General features: G+C 44.4%; 1 protein-coding gene across 4 annotated transcripts in view; it reads left to right on the top strand.

Moving 5' to 3' along the window:
• FHL2 (four and a half LIM domains 2) overlaps positions 1 to 7,907 on the top strand; it is a 77,448-nt gene extending 69,541 nt beyond the window's left edge. For all 4 annotated transcript variants that reach the window (XM_001109039.5, XM_015113044.3, XM_001109208.5 and 1 more), the window contains 3 exons: positions 980 to 1,149; positions 5,271 to 5,457; positions 7,299 to 7,907. In XM_001109039.5, the coding sequence (XP_001109039.1) occupies positions 980 to 1,149; positions 5,271 to 5,457; positions 7,299 to 7,450 (509 nt within the window). In that variant the 3' untranslated portion in view covers positions 7,451 to 7,907. The remainder of the gene's footprint in view (positions 1 to 979; positions 1,150 to 5,270; positions 5,458 to 7,298) is intronic.
• Positions 7,908 to 15,638: the final 7,731 nt, after the last annotated feature.

Raw genomic sequence — 15,638 nt, 5'->3', positions numbered from 1 at the left:
AAACAAAAATGAAAAAAAGGTCAGTCAACAAACACCGAGCATTTGCAGTGAGTCCAGCTTGGTGGTGGCAGGGGTGACCCGTAAGTGTTTCAGTTCTCTAGAGCTCCTCAGTTCACTTGGAGAAATGGTAGAAATGTATCAAATGCTAATAGTTACTCAAAAGACAATGGATGGCATGGGTTTAGGCAATTGCTAAATGGGAGGTACAAGTAACACATGAAGATTTCAGCCAGGCATGGTGGTGTGCATCTGTAGTTCCAGCTCCTCAGGTTGAGGCAGGAATTTCCCTGGAGCCCAGATGTTCAAGGCTGCAGTGAGCCAGGATCATACCACTGCACTCCAGCCTGGGTGACAGAGCGAGACCCTGTCTCGAAAATAAAAAAAACTACATGTAGGTTTTAATTATAGCACTTAGCACAGTGCATAAAATTACCAACATACATCACAACTTGGTTCAACAGCCAGTATGTAAAGTGAGTGTTGTAGAGGCTGCTCACTGAATCAGGTTAGAGGTTCCAGGTTCATTTACACTCCAGCCATTTCCATCCTGCTGCGAACCAGACAGGGCGTTCTTTATTAGGTGTGCAGTAGGTGAATACAGTCCCTAGACTCCAAAAGTCATGCTCCATAGAAATTAATCGGAGCTATGCCACACTTCCCTTTATACTTTGCATTGCTGAGGCAGACTTAACTTTTTTTAGATTTAACATTCTTAACCACGGTTTTCAATAAATAAATGTTAAGTACCTAAAATGTACACGTGTTGTTCTAGGAGCTGGGTGTACAGTAGTGAACCAAAAGACAAAGTCCATGCCCTGCACAAAATAGGAATTACCTCCATTTAGAGGTGAGCCTTCAAGAGCTGAAGTGACTTGCTCTGGTCATAAAACTAGAGGGTGGCAAGCTCTGAAGGCAATTGCTGGGACTCCACGCCCCTCTAAGCATAACTCTGCTGTGTTCCTCTTGACCCTGATGACAGGTACCCGCAAGATGGAGTACAAGGGCAGCAGCTGGCATGAGACCTGCTTCATCTGCCACCGCTGCCAGCAGCCAATTGGAACCAAGAGTTTCATCCCCAAAGACAATCAGAATTTCTGTGTGCCCTGCTATGAGAAACAACATGCCATGCAGTGCGTTCAGTGCAAAAAGGTATTTCAGATTCCCCCTTGGCCCTTGCACATCCTGGCCGGTTTGCCTCCATGGTCCATGTCTGTCAGTTCTCTTTCCAAAAACAAGGATACCTGTGATACTGGAATGGCGTGGGAGCTGTGCCTGTCCTGCCTTACATGCCGAGCTTTATCCATTGGGTCTGGGCGCCCATCCTTCTTTCAAAAACATCAACGCTGTTGAGCTCCTGTGATCAAATCGCTTAACCCTGCCTTCTTCTAGACCATTCTAAATATATTCTTATGTCGATGACCTGATGTTAGAGGGAAGGGGAGCCACTATCCCAAAGCTGTCTTGTTCAGCTTCTCTCCATGAATAAACCAAGAAAACAACTGCAAACTTGAGAGGGAGAGAAAGATGGAAGGAAGAGGGGGAGAGGAAGGGAGGGAGCAGGGAGGAGAGAGAGACGGGATGTGAGAAGAAAAGTAAAGGAGAAAAGTCTGCCCCCGTGGATATGGGACAGATCATTTATCAAATGTATCTACTCTGGCCAGGCAAGGAGGCTCACGCCTGTAATCCCAGCACTGTGGGAGGCCAAGGCTAGTGGATCACCTGTGGGAGGCCAAGGCTGGTGGATTACCTTAGGTCAGGAGTTCAAGACCAGCCTGGGCAACATGGTGAAACTCCATCTCTACTAAAAATACACAGCTTAGCTGGGCATGGTGGTGCACCCCTGTAATCCCAGCTACTCGGGAGGCTGAGGCAGGAGAATTGCTTGAACCTGGGAGGTGGAGGTTGTAGAGAGCCAAGATCACACCACTGCACTCCAGCCTGGGTGACAGAGCAAGACTCCATCTCAAAAAATTAAAAAAATAAAAATAAATAAACTTAACTACTCGATCTGTTCCAGTCATGGCTCTGTTAGGGTTAAAGAAAGAAAGGGAACTGCCTATCTGTAGGAAGCCAACTCTCTGCCCAGTTGCCCCCCGACCTGTGCCCGTCAGGGTGGAGCTTGGTTTTCTGCTGTGCCCTCTGACTCTCACACACACGCAACTCTGATTATGCTGTAGCTTCCAGCGTCTCTGTGCTGTTAGGCTTTGCATCAGCCTGTTGAGTGGCACCCTCCCACGGCTCACTCGCCCTGGGCAATGCCAGCTGTGGAACTCATTGCAGGTTCTGTTTGCTCTCATCCTCTCATTGACCCTGCTTACCCAGCTTCTGCTGTGTTGCCCTTGGGGCCTCTACCCTTGCCTCTTGGCCATGGAGAAACATCCCAGTGCCTCTACCTGTACCTGGCTGGCCTGGGCAAGAATGTCCCCCTTGCCTGCACCTTTTCTAAGTGCTGAGTATTCTTACCAATTTCCATTCAGCCTTTCTCTCGTTTCCATTTTTTTTTTTTTTTTTTTTTTTTGAGACAGAATCTCACACTGTCACCCAGGCTGGAGTACGGTGGCACGATCTTGGCTCATTGCAGCTTCTGCCTCTCCAGTTCAAGCGATTTCTTTTGCCTCAGCCTTCCAAGTAGATGGGATTACAGGCAAACGTCACCATGCCTGGCCGACTTTTTTGTATTTTTAGAAAACACGGGGTTTCAACATGTGGGCCAGGCTGATCTCGGAACTCCTGACCTCAGGTGATCGATCTGCCTCCGCCTCCACTGCACCCAGCCCCTTTTGTTCTTTACTGTTATTTTAGATTTTATTTCTCTTAATTTCCTCTCCATTTATGCTTGTTTTTTTTTTTTTTTTTTTTTTTTTTTTTTTTTTTTGAGACAGTTTCACTCTGTCACCTGCGCTGTAGTACAGTGGCATGATCTCAACTCACTGCAACCTTTGCCTTCCGGGTTCAAGCGATTCTCCTGCCTCAGGCTCTTGAGTAGCTACTCAGGCTCCTGAGTAGCTGGGATTACAGGCAGGCGCCACCACCACACCCACCTAATTTTTGTGTGTGTGTGTGTGTGTGTTTTTTAGTAGAGATGGTGTCTCACCTTGTTGGCCAGACTGGTCACGAACTCCTGTTTTTTTCTTTATTCTTAGATTGAGGTCTCATTCTTGCTTTTATTTTAGGAACTCTCTTCCCTGTTCTCTCCCCATTTTATTTTCATTTTGGTTTGTTTTTCTCATCAAGACCTAACAGAAGTTCATCTGAATTGCTCTTCCTCTGTCATCTTTCCAGTGTGTGCTTTATTCATTTGCGGAAATGAAAGCAACACATCCTTCTGGGATGCATGCCTTTTGTGCACATGTTCGTTAAATACACACAAAAACCTTCACGCCAGAAGCATCCATTCCTCGACATGAACTTGGCCCTCTCAGGCACTGGGGATCCGATGCTGGACAAGATGCAGACACTTAACTGCAGTCTAGCTGGAAGTACACTCCAGTGTCAAACCCGTCAGTCGTTACTAAGCAGTGTGCTGTGGAGGAGAAAGGCAGAGTGTGGAATGGAGGGACCTCAACTCATCTGAGGAGTCGGGGGCCAGGGTGGCGTTTAGGGAGGGAGTCTCTGAGAAAATCATGCTATGCTGAGAGGCATCGAGTTAGCTGATGTGGGTGGGAAGCATGGAATCCGGAGTGAGGGAGGACTGAGGACATATGTTGCAGGCAGAGGAGACGTCTTACACACACAGGCTACTGATGCATACGGATGCGTTGCAACCAAGCGTGTTTTGTGTTCATTCTGTTGTGCGGTGGGGTGGGTTATAGGAAGATGCTTTATGATTCATGGTTTAATGAAAAGAATACAAGATAGAAGGGAGTCTGGAATTCTAGCTCCTGCTTTGTCATTAACCAGCTATGAATTCTTCAGCAAGTCACTTTTTAATTTCTCTGAGTCTCAGTTTACTCACCCATAAAATTAGTATCTTTCTTACTTCACAAGCTTTATGTAAAGACCAAAGGAATTACGGGATGATACTGAAATGTTCAAAAAATAAAAAGCAAAAAAGCGTGACTGTGAGGTGCTTGCACTCCATCTTCCATGGCCTTCGTTTGCCAAGCTGAGGCCACCTACACTCCTTTGATAGCTTACTCAGCTCCACCAAGCACGCATTTGTAAACAGAATGTGAGATGCAACATTTGGAGAAAAATACCAGGTAAAATTGAGGTACTGATGGCCGTTCCACCTTGTGTGGCTTTGCAGCTTCACCTCACAGATGTTCTGAGACCACAAGACGGGTGAGAATGAAGGCATCTGGCTGATTTTTCCCAAAACTTCCAAGATGCCCATATGCCCATATCTTCTTGTGGCATCCGCAGGTGCCAGTCCCAGCTGTCCTTTAAGCCTTTTCCTTCTTTCACCGTAAGTGGCTGGAGAGACAGGCTCATGAGTGGCATTGGAGAGGTTACCACTTGCCAGGGTTTTTGTTTTGTTTTTGAGACCGAGTCTTACTCTGTCACCCAGGCTGGAGTGCAGTGGCACGATCTTGGCTCACCGCAACCTTCGTCTCCAGGGTTCAAGCGATTCTCCTGCCTCAGCCTCCTGAGTAGCTGGGATTACAGGTGCACCACCACACCCAGCTAATGTTTTGTATTTTTAGTAGAGATGGGGTTTCGCCATGTTGGCCAGGCTGGTCTTGAACTCCTGACCTCAAGTGATCCACCTGCCTCGGCCTCCCAAAGTCCTGAGATTACAGGCATGAGCCACCGGCCCTGCCAGGCTTCTAAGTAAGGACTCCCCATCAACTTGCCTATTTAACATCATCACCCTCACTTCCTGGATGAGAAAACTGAGGTGCAGAGATCTTTATTATGACCTGCTCCCAGCCACAGGTCTGGTAAGGAGTAGGATTAGGATTCAAGCCCACGTCTCCTTGATGCTGTCTTCAATCCCGACCCCTCCACTGTGCTGCTTCCCTGCTCGCGAAGGTGGCAACGCCACTGAGGTGCCCTGTGCCTTAGATCTCCAGCATCCCTGGGAAGGGCTGAGGGCAACCCCCAAGCTCCAGTTTCACTAATGGGAAAGCCAGGGCCTAAGACACTGGAATGAAAGCGTGTGGCGAGGGTAACGAGTGACTGTGAGGTTTGTAAAGCAGCTTCATGGTGATGTTTAACAAACTGGACGTTTTCTGAATGAGGATCTTGCATCGTCCAGTGGCAGTAGTGAGACTGAAGATGTCTTGCAAGCAGAGAGACCACACTAACTCTCCCACTCGTCCCTGCAGCCCATCACCACGGGAGGGGTCACTTACCGGGAGCAGCCCTGGCACAAGGAGTGCTTTGTGTGCACCGCCTGCAGGAAGCAGCTGTCTGGGCAGCGCTTCACGGCTCGCGATGACTTTGCCTACTGCCTGAACTGCTTCTGTGACTTGTATGCCAAGAAGTGTGCTGGGTGTACCAACCCCATCAGCGGTGAGTGTCCCGGGGTCCCCACTTCGAAGAGGGATTGGAAGCTTGAACAAGGCCTAGCATTTTAGCATGTGACCCTGTCTATATCCCTAAACTTCCCAGACCTCCCTAAGGCTCTGAACACAGACTTTTCTGCCTATCTGCTTTCCTCTCCTTGGTGCACTGGCTATGCTTCAGCAAGTAATGATTACTTCCTCTGCAGCCCACCGGATCACAACCATATGGCCTGTGCTCTGGTTTAGTTTCTGCTTTGGGTTGGATTATCTCTAAAACTGCAGCCTGTGAGCCTGTAACACCACATAAGCACAATAAAAACTGGCCTTTTCAGGCTTAGCAGCTGTACTGTTTTCTTAGAAGTGTCCCCTAGCATCTTAGGGGGACGGTTGTACTCCAAAGCATCTTAGTGGGAAATTTCTGCCACAAGGCCACAGCTATATGAGGGCAGAGGGTACATTCTAAGGAGTTTTTCATATTGTATTCCCCCAAATGATCTGGCAAAGTGAGAGCCCAAAATCTGGCTGGCCGGCAGACCAGGCTTCTGGACTAGACTATTAAGCAGGCTGGAGAAATTCAGTGTGGAGAACAGATGACTTCACACTAAAGTCCTTTAGATGGTCACCACATATCACTACACAAATTAGTGACTGGGTGGGGAGAGAAAAGTGTGTCTTCTATAATAACACAGGAGAAGTTTTATGATGTGGGATTTTCAATCCCACTGCATTCAGTGGAGTGGTTCTTCCCTATCAGAGGAAGGTGGCAGACACATGGAGTACCCGGTGGTCTGGCTTTCCTATGTGGCTTTTCAGTATCATTACAGAAACACATCTATACACCCCCTGTGTTCTTGTCCTTGACTTTCTTTTCCCTCAGGCCTAGAACGAAGTTCACCTAACTGAGCTAAATCACCTTCCCAGGTCACTAAAACAGTTCTCTCACGTATAATGCAGAGCTCATTACATTTCCATGTGAAATTAAAATATGAAGAAAAGCATAGTATTTACAGTTTACCTATGTTAAAATATCTGTTTCTGGTCCTTTATGCACCACATTTCCCTTGGAATCATTTAGGGGGAAAATGCAATCTTTTGCCAAACATATTCATCTTTAATGCTGTTTTCAGCAGTAACTTCTGTTGAGGTAAATGTTTATAACATTAAGCTTTATAAAGTGATACAATCTATATAAAAGCACTTCTAAATGTAAAACGTTAGATATGAATGTGAATTGCGGTTATTGTAGCACTGAGAAAAAACACTAGGTAAAACCAACTGTATTATAATCAGGGACCAATGTACCTTAAATATTTGATTCCATTCTGTCTGTCTGCAGCTTTCTCAGGATCTTCCCGCTGCAACAATATTCCTCTGCCCTCATTCCTACCCACATCGTGCTTTATCTGTGAGGCTTTTCCTGGCCACCCCAGGGAGGATTAACTTTTCCTCTTCTACACTCCCTTCGGTGCTTCAATCATTAAATCACACAAATTTGAGCACCAGGCAACATGAGGCACCTAGTGAAGGCATAAGAGAAATCTGCTTCCTGTTCTCACAGAGTTTCATTTTGTGGGAAAACACATAACAAATACAGTCAGCATTCTTTGACGCACTTATCACATCATTTTGGAACCAGTTTCTATCTCTCTTCTGATATTCACGAGATCCTCCAGGCTGTGCATAGAATCTGATTTATACATGGATTCCCAGCACCCATTCACTAGAAGTTCACACTATCCATATTACACAATCCAAACTTTGAAATGGATCAAACCACAATTCCTTCTTCAGTCCCAGTTGCCTGATTCTAATTTTCTTCATCCGGTATTATTTTCTCTCTGTTAACAGGACTTGGCGGCACAAAATACATCTCCTTTGAGGAACGGCAGTGGCATAACGACTGCTTTAACTGTAAGAAGTGCTCCCTCTCACTGGTGGGGCGTGGCTTCCTCACAGAGAGGGACGATATCCTGTGCCCCGACTGTGGGAAAGACATCTGAAGTCAACATGGAGAAGTTGCTGCTTGTGATCTCACACACAGATTTTTATGTTTTCTTTCTCACCCAGGCAATCTTGCCTTCTGGTTTCTTCCAGCCACATCGAGACTTTCTTCTAGTGCTTTTCAGTGATACTCACGTTTGCTTCAACCCTTTAGTGCTTTGTGCTAGTTCAGTCCCAGGGAAAGAGAAAACTCGCCCTAGGCCCTAGGTGGGAAGATGGTTTGAAATTTTTGTAATCGAGTAAGGCACACCCAAATGTAAAAATCCTTTTGAATGATGTCTTTATAAATCTTTCTCTCACTGCCTATTTAAGTGCAATTAATGTATGCCACGAACTTGAAAGTTTTCTAAACTCAGTAAGGTAATGACCAATTGGTATTTACAGCTCTGTAACTTCCTGTTGTGTCAAGTCTAAACCAAGATTATGTGACTTGCAATAAAGTTATTCAGAACAAAATCTTTTGCCAGGCACAGTGTGTGAAATCATGATTAAAGGTTGAGGCACTGAGTCTAAGTAACACGTCATTGCATGGTCCGATGGTCACTGTATGAAGTGCAGTTCCAATGGCCTGGGGCATTGCCAACTGGAATAGCATCACATCACACCCTTTATTTAAAGGAAGCCTTCAGTCAACACCAGGCACCTCTTCCTTGCTACCTTCTCTCCCAATTTTTTTTTTTTTGAGACAGAGTCTCACTCTGTTACCCAGGCTAAAGTGCGATGGCACAATCTCGGCTCACTGCAACCTCCGCCTCCCGGGTTCAAGCGATTCTCCTGCCTCAGCCTCCTGAGTAGCTGGGATTACAGGTGCCCACCACTATGCCGGGCTAATTTTTGTATTTTTGGTAGAGATGGGGTTTCACCATGTTAGGCTGGTCTCGAACTCCTGACCTCAGATGATCTACCTGCCTTGGTTCCCCAAAGTGCTGGGATTACAGGTGTGAGCCACTGCACCCAGCCACCTCCTCTCTCTTTCCCATACTCTTTCTCTTGGATTGTAATCCTCTGCATTTGATGCAGTAACATCAACTCCTGACAGTGAAGCCAATGTTCAGGTCATTTTTCTTGGCAGGGCTTCTTGGCTCTGTCCCAGTGTTACGGACCCACATCTTACACTGACTTCCATAAAGTGAAAGACTGCACAAGGACATAAGCAACTTGAGGCCAGAGACAACATCCTATTCATCTTTATGTTCTCGACACCCTCGCAACTGAGGGCACACTGGGAGCCTTCCGTGCTTCTGAAAAGGGCAGTAAAGCAGGAGGGACACACAGTCATTACAATAAAAATCACATTCGGAGCTAGTGTGGCAGTAGTCTGTGAAATAATCTCAGACAGCAGTACACAGTTGGGAAGCACAGAGCCAAGGTATGGGATAGAGCACTGCACAGTTCTCTTTAGCATCAGTGACGTTTTTGTCCTTAGTTTTCTGAGACAACGCAATATAATAAAATGATACGCTAAGCAACAGAAAAATTTGGTGGAAATCAAGTCTGATATATGCTGAGCATATGTGGCATCAGTTTCTTAATCTGAGTGGTAGTCACTGTTAGAATGTTTGATAATATCTGGAATGAGTCTTTTGGATTTATAGTTGACTTGAGGTTTTGCTTAAAAAGAATAATTTCATCCCTTGTTAGTTGTTTTGCTGTTTTCTATTTCATAAAAGTAAAAGCACTCCAAATTTCATTTTGGAACATCTTACTTGTTCTTATTAAAACCACAGACTCTCCCAACCTTAAATTACCCATTCTAAAATTAATGGTTAGGGGGAATTCCACTTCTAGTAAATAGCTCCAATTGGACTAATTCTCCTCCAAATTAACAGTCATTCTGGACAAAATATTTATTTAATTGTTGAGAACGTTGGAGCACGATCCAAAGCAGGCAGATATTGGAGGCGGGTAGACACTTGGAAGAAGAGAATGACACTGGTTGGTTTTCCTGTTTCGGCCTTTTATCCAACGGCAGCCCCCCGCCAGGGATCTAAAACTCTGTTAGGAAACCTGCAGTCTTACTAGCCTGAGGAACCAGAGGCCAGAGTTTGGGATAAACAGCCTCTGGAAAGTGAGGAAGAAAATCCTGAAAAGGAGAGCCCCAAGTGTGTTGCATGAACTTAGAAATTTCTGGCTGACAACTGAACTGTGTATACTTAGGCCAGACTCCAAGCAGCCCAGCCAAGGCTTAAAGCATTGACTGACGGGACTTTACGGATAGTGGTGTGCAGGGCTTAGCTGACCAACCCTCTTCCTACTGAAGGAAATTACTTGTATATAAACCACACAATGCAAAGTCTCTGAAAATTTCCCCAAAGGCATGTAACAAAATAAACATTCATTCAGGAAAATCCACTACTAAGTCTTAGGAAGAACAGTGAGTCTATGGCATTTGAGCCACAGCCTCATCCCATCTCATCCCCACTCCCCAGCTTCATGTGACAAACTCTACTTTGGGCCAATGCAGCCAAAAATTAAGGGGTCTTTCTTCCCCCAGATACTGGTCTAGGGCTCTGCCCCAGGTGCCACAGGCTGAGAATCCTAGAGCTCCAATTGCCCCTACCCTAGCCTGCCAGTGCGGAGGCTCCACACTGGGAGGGGCAATCTCAGAAGACCGGTGGCTACCAACCCACTCACAGAGAAGGTGTGTCACTCCCGGAGAAGCAGGCCACTGTCCAGCCCCCAGGGGAGAGCCAGGCTCTGAGACTGGCAACTCAGCAGTTCCGCCCAAGGGGGCTCGTATTTGGTACCGAGAATTGAGAAATCTTTGCCTAAGGGGATTGTCAAAAACAGTAAGACATCTTTCCAGAGAACCATTAAGGAAGGGGCTGGTAACTCCATGCTATTAGTAGCAAAAAGCAGAATGACAGACCAGCCAGAAGCTTAACATGGAAAAGCAGAGAAAGAGATAGCCAAGAGGAGCCCTCCTGGAATCTTGTTTATCCTTGAGGTTCGGGAAGTATGTATGGACTGGGCCGTATCCACTCAGGAGCAATCAGATGTCCAACAAACGTGAAAGCATTCTCCAAGGCATACACAGGTCCATCAGCAAAGAGCAGAAATCTTATTAGCTCAAAGTGCATAAGCAGAACCTCTGACCAAACACTGGCTGAACATAAAAACATGTCTGTTCAAAGAACTAAAGGAAATCATATCTAAAAAAGGAAGGTAAGAGAACAATTATAGTTGGTCCTCCATATCCACAGATTCCTCATCTGTGGATTCAACCAACTGTGGATCAAAAGTATTCAGGAAAAAAAAAAATGTTGATACAGTTCCAAAAAAGTAAAACTTGGATTTTCCACATGCTGAGTACTATGTTGAATCCATGCAGATGAAGTGATGTGTAGGCATTGTATTAGGTATTATTATAAGTAATCTAGAGATTATTTAAAGTATACAGAATGATGTGAATAGGTTATATGCAATTCTATGCAATTTTCTATAAGATACTTGAGCATCCATGGAGTTTGGTATTTATAGGGGGTCCTGGAATTAATCCCCCACAGATACCAAGAGATGACTTTACTCACCAAACAAACCAATGAAGAGATAAAAATTATTTTTAATAAATCAAATGGAATTCTGAAGTTGAAAAATATACTAAATGAAATGAAAAACTCATTAGAGGGGCTTAATAGTAGATCTGAGTTGGGAGAAGAAAATCAGTGAACTTGAAGATGGAACAACAGAAATTATACAATCTGAAAAACAGCAAAAAGAGTGAAATGAAAAGAGCTTCAGAGAAAGGTGAGAAACCATTAAGCATACCAAAATATGTGTAATGGAAGGACTAGAAGGACTAGAAGGCTAGGAGAGAGAAAAAAAGAACAGGAGAAAATATTTTTCAGAGTTAATGACTAGCCAGGCACAGTGGCATGTGCCTGTTGTCCCAGCTACTCAGGAGGCTGAGGTGGGAGAATTGCCTGAGTCCAGGAGTTTGAGGCTGCAGTGTGAGAAAACAGCACCTGTGAACAGCCACTGCACTCCAGCCTGCACAACATAGCGAGACCCTCTTAAAACAGAAAAAGAAGAAAAAGAGTTAGTGGTTGAAAAAGCCTCCAAATTTGATTTGATGAAAAATATGAATCTACATATTTAAGAAGCTCAATAAACTCAAAGTAGGATAAATGCAGAGACCATACCCAGACACATCACATTCAAAATGCTGAACGCCAAAGATAATGAGAAAACTCTGGCTAGATGTAAAATAATATAGCTATATGATTAAGACTTTTTATTAAATTGGGAAATTAAACATACACATACAAAAGTACACAAAACAAATGCTGACAGGCAAAACTAAACCAATGAGATGTTGGAAATATTCTGTATTATGGGTTGTAAACTATGGTCCCTGGGCTAAATTCTGCCCACTACCTGTTTTCTTTCCTAGTTTATTTTTTAGGGATAGGATCTCGCTCTCTTGCCTAGGCTGAAGTGCAGTGCCATGATCACAGCTCACTGTAACCTTGAACTTCTGGGCTCAAGTGATCTTCCCACCTCAGCCTCTCAAGTAGCTGGGACTACAGGCATGCACCACCATGCCCGGCTGTGTGTGTGTGTGTGGGGGGGGGGTTGTCATTTTGAGATGGAGTTTCGCTCTGTCACCCAGGCTGTAGTGCAGTGCATGATCCTGGCTCACTGTAACCTCCACCTCCTAGGTTCAAGCGATTCTCCTGCCTCAGCCTCTCGAGTAGCTGGGATTACAGGCACCCGCCACCACACCCAGCTAAGTTTTGTATTTTTAGTAGAGACAGGGTTTCACCACACTGGCCAGGCTCGTCTTGAACTCCTGATCTCAGGTGATTCACCTGCCTCGACCTCCCAAAGTGCTGGGATTACAGGTGTGAGCCACCACACCTGGCTGATGCATGGCTATTTTAAAAATTTTTTTGTAGAGATGAGGTCTCACTATGTTGCCTAGGCTGGTCTCAAACTCCTGGGCTCAAGTGATCCCCCCATCTTGACCTTCCAAAGTGCTGGGATTACCAGCATGAGCCATCACACCTGGTCTGTTTTCTTAAAAAAAAAAAAAAAGTTTTATTCAAACACAGCCATGTATGTTCATTTATGCATTGGTTTGCTGGCAATTTTTTACTATCTGAATCTTTACAGAAAAACCTGCCACCTGTGCTGTACTGTGTATCTTGTTCTGGGTAGTGATACACACACACATTTTTTTCTCCTGAGCTATATAACTTAGAACTTTTCTAACTTCACAGCTTTTTATTATAACTCAATAAAAATTTTAAAAATTTAAAATATGTTACACTTTGAACTTGAGTTCACTTGAGTACACTCTGAGTTACTTTAAAGCTTGTCTTTTTTTTCATTAAACAGCAAGACAACTTGTTTGATCTTTGATTATTGCAATGTGTGAAACCTTTGGGGGTCAGTCTCTATTGCCTGATGTTTCTGTTGCAGCCCACACTGGGTCCACTGTGCTGGGATTACAGGCGTGAGTCACCACACCCGGCCAAGATATTCATAAAATTTTTAACAGAACTAGTCTACCCTCAACCAAAACCATGAAAATGTAGTCACTGAAGTAAGTGAAAGACACAGTTTCACTGATGAGGCAATCATTCTACATGAACCACGAACAAGGCAAGAAACTCAGTAAATCTATCTGCTGTGGTGCAATGTACCCTGGAACTACAATGGTTACTACTCCCTCAATATTGCCCTTAGCCCTTTATCTCTGGAAAAACTTTAGAGGAATACCTGCAAAAGAACTCAGTGCTGTCAGTAGAGCAGAACTTTAGAAACTAGCAGAGAAATCCTTGTGATCACAAAAATGAAGCCCGAGGTATATGTACTACACATTGTGGACTTGCTACAACTAGACACTATCTAATTTGTAAGCAGACGGCTGCCCTCAAGTCTTTGAGTCAGCACAATAAATAAACCCTAACTCCTTTGGACAAAACTTTGTAAAACTAGTTATATTAAAGCAAAATAAAAGTTATATTAACTTGCATATCACTTAATCATATTACTTTAGAAACTTAAAGGATATACTCAATTCTCATCATCTTTAGTGATGCCCATTCAGACTTGAGGGCACCTCTCATTTTCTGCCTGGTTATTAAAGGACAGATTACAGAGGCTCAGGGATAAGCATAAGGTTAATTCTAGAAATATCAAGAAATAAGATCTGCAAGAGTCTTAAGGATAAGAGTGAAATCCATCTGCTTTGCAAAGGAGGAAGTGGAAGCCCAGGAAGAATAAAGCTTACTCAAGACTGCAAAGAGGCCAACACACTAGAAATCAGAAATCCTGACTCCTAGCCTACTGTCCCCTAAAACATGAGATTTTTTTCTTACACATAGAGATGAAGATGGGGCAAGTGCCATCTCTAAATACACGAGTTTTTAAACACTGAGAAGGAAATGTCCACGTGACATACATGCCAAAATGTATGTAGTGACCTTTCAGTGAAAAAAAAAAAAAAATTGAGACTAGAACTCCATTATAACAGTAAGAGCAGACTGACTTCATTCCTGGCATCTATTAGCATTTATGCATTTTACTCACTTATTATGTTCTGAGGATGCTATGGTTTGAATGTCTCCCCTAAAAGTTCATGTGTTGAAAACTTAATTGCCTTAGACACAGTATTAAGAGATGGGGCCTTAAAGAAGAGATTAGGCCATGAGGGCTCTGTCCTCATGAATGGATTAATGCCATTATCACAGGGGCAGTTATTATGGAAGTGATTTCTTGACTAAAAAAAAAGAAAGATGAGTTCAGCCCAAGTTCTTCTGTGCTTTGCATACTCACTGCTGTCTTTCCGCCTTCCACCATGGGATAACCCTCACCAGCTGCCAGTGCCGTGCTCTTGGACCTCCCAGCCTCCAGAACTGGGAGCCAAATAAACTGGTCTTTATAAATTACCTAATCTGTGGTATTCTGTTATAGCTGGAGAAAAGGGACTAAGACAGAGAGGATCTTCTACAAGAGTAATCCAGTCATTTGTTTTTGATTGGTTTCTCTAGGCTTCAAGGAATTAAAAGATATAACTAGTAAACTGCCTAATGCACAGAATACTGTGACTTTAATTATTAAATGTTCTTCAGATTCCTTCTCAAATTTTTATTTAGATTGAACAACTGGGATTAAGAAGAAGAAAAGGCCCACCAGGAATGGTGGCTCACGCCTGTAGTCTCAGCACTTTGGGAGGCCGAGGCGGGCAGGCAGACCACAGGGTAAGGAGATCAAAACCATCCTGGCTAACATGGTGAAACCCTCTCTACTGAAAATACAAAAAATTAGCTGGGTGTGGTGGCACGCACCCATAGTCCCAGCTACTTAAGAGGCTGAGGCTGGAGAATTGCTTGAACCCGGGAGGCAGAGGTTTCAGTGGGCCGAGATCCTGCCACTGCACTCCAGCCTGGGCAACAGAGCGAAACTCCATCTGAAAAAACAAACACAAACAAACAAACAAACAACCCAAACAAAAGAAGAAGAAAAGGCCCTTGAGGACAGGGACCATGTTTTATTTACTTCAGTTCCTTATTTAGAGCCTAAGTATAGAGCAGACACCTTAAAACTGGTGAATCGCTGTTGTCTAGGGATTTATTTTGTTGTTAATGGAGAAAAGTCAATTTCACATTCTTTTTCATTAAAACAAAACTGCAAAACTATCTTAAATGATACGACTTGAGCAACATTAGAAATGAGTTGGAGTCTCTAAGATTAAAGGCAGAAGGAATGAACATAGTCACTCTCATAATTAACAATTAATAATCACTCTCGCCGGGCGCGGTGGCTCAAGCCTGTAATCCCAGCACTTTGGGAGGCCGAGACGGGTGGATCACAACGTCAGGAGATCGAGACCATCCTGCCTAACACGGTGAAACCCCGTCTCTACTAAAAAATACAAAAAACTAGCCGGGCGAGGTGGTGGGCGCCTGTAGTCCCAGCTACTCGGGAAGCTGAGGCAGGAGAATGGCTTGAACCCGGGAGGCAGAGCTTGCAGTGAGCTGAGATCCGGCCACTGCACTCCAGCCTGGGCGACAGAGCAAGACTCCGTCTCAAAAAAAAAATAATAATAATCACTCTCATCTAGCTGATAAAGTCGTTTCCCACATGGGTACAGGCTAACAACTCCTGCAACTACTGCTGGGTAAATGGATGGCGGTTGCTAGAAGCCATGTTTCTCACTGTTGGAGTGGGAGGTTACAG

Source organism: Macaca mulatta, chromosome 13 (assembly GCF_049350105.2).
Source record: "Macaca mulatta isolate MMU2019108-1 chromosome 13, T2T-MMU8v2.0, whole genome shotgun sequence".
Classification (NCBI taxonomy): domain Eukaryota; kingdom Metazoa; phylum Chordata; class Mammalia; order Primates; family Cercopithecidae; genus Macaca; species Macaca mulatta.
Note: the sequence above shows the minus strand (reverse complement) of the source record. Positions and strands in the feature narration are given on the sequence as shown.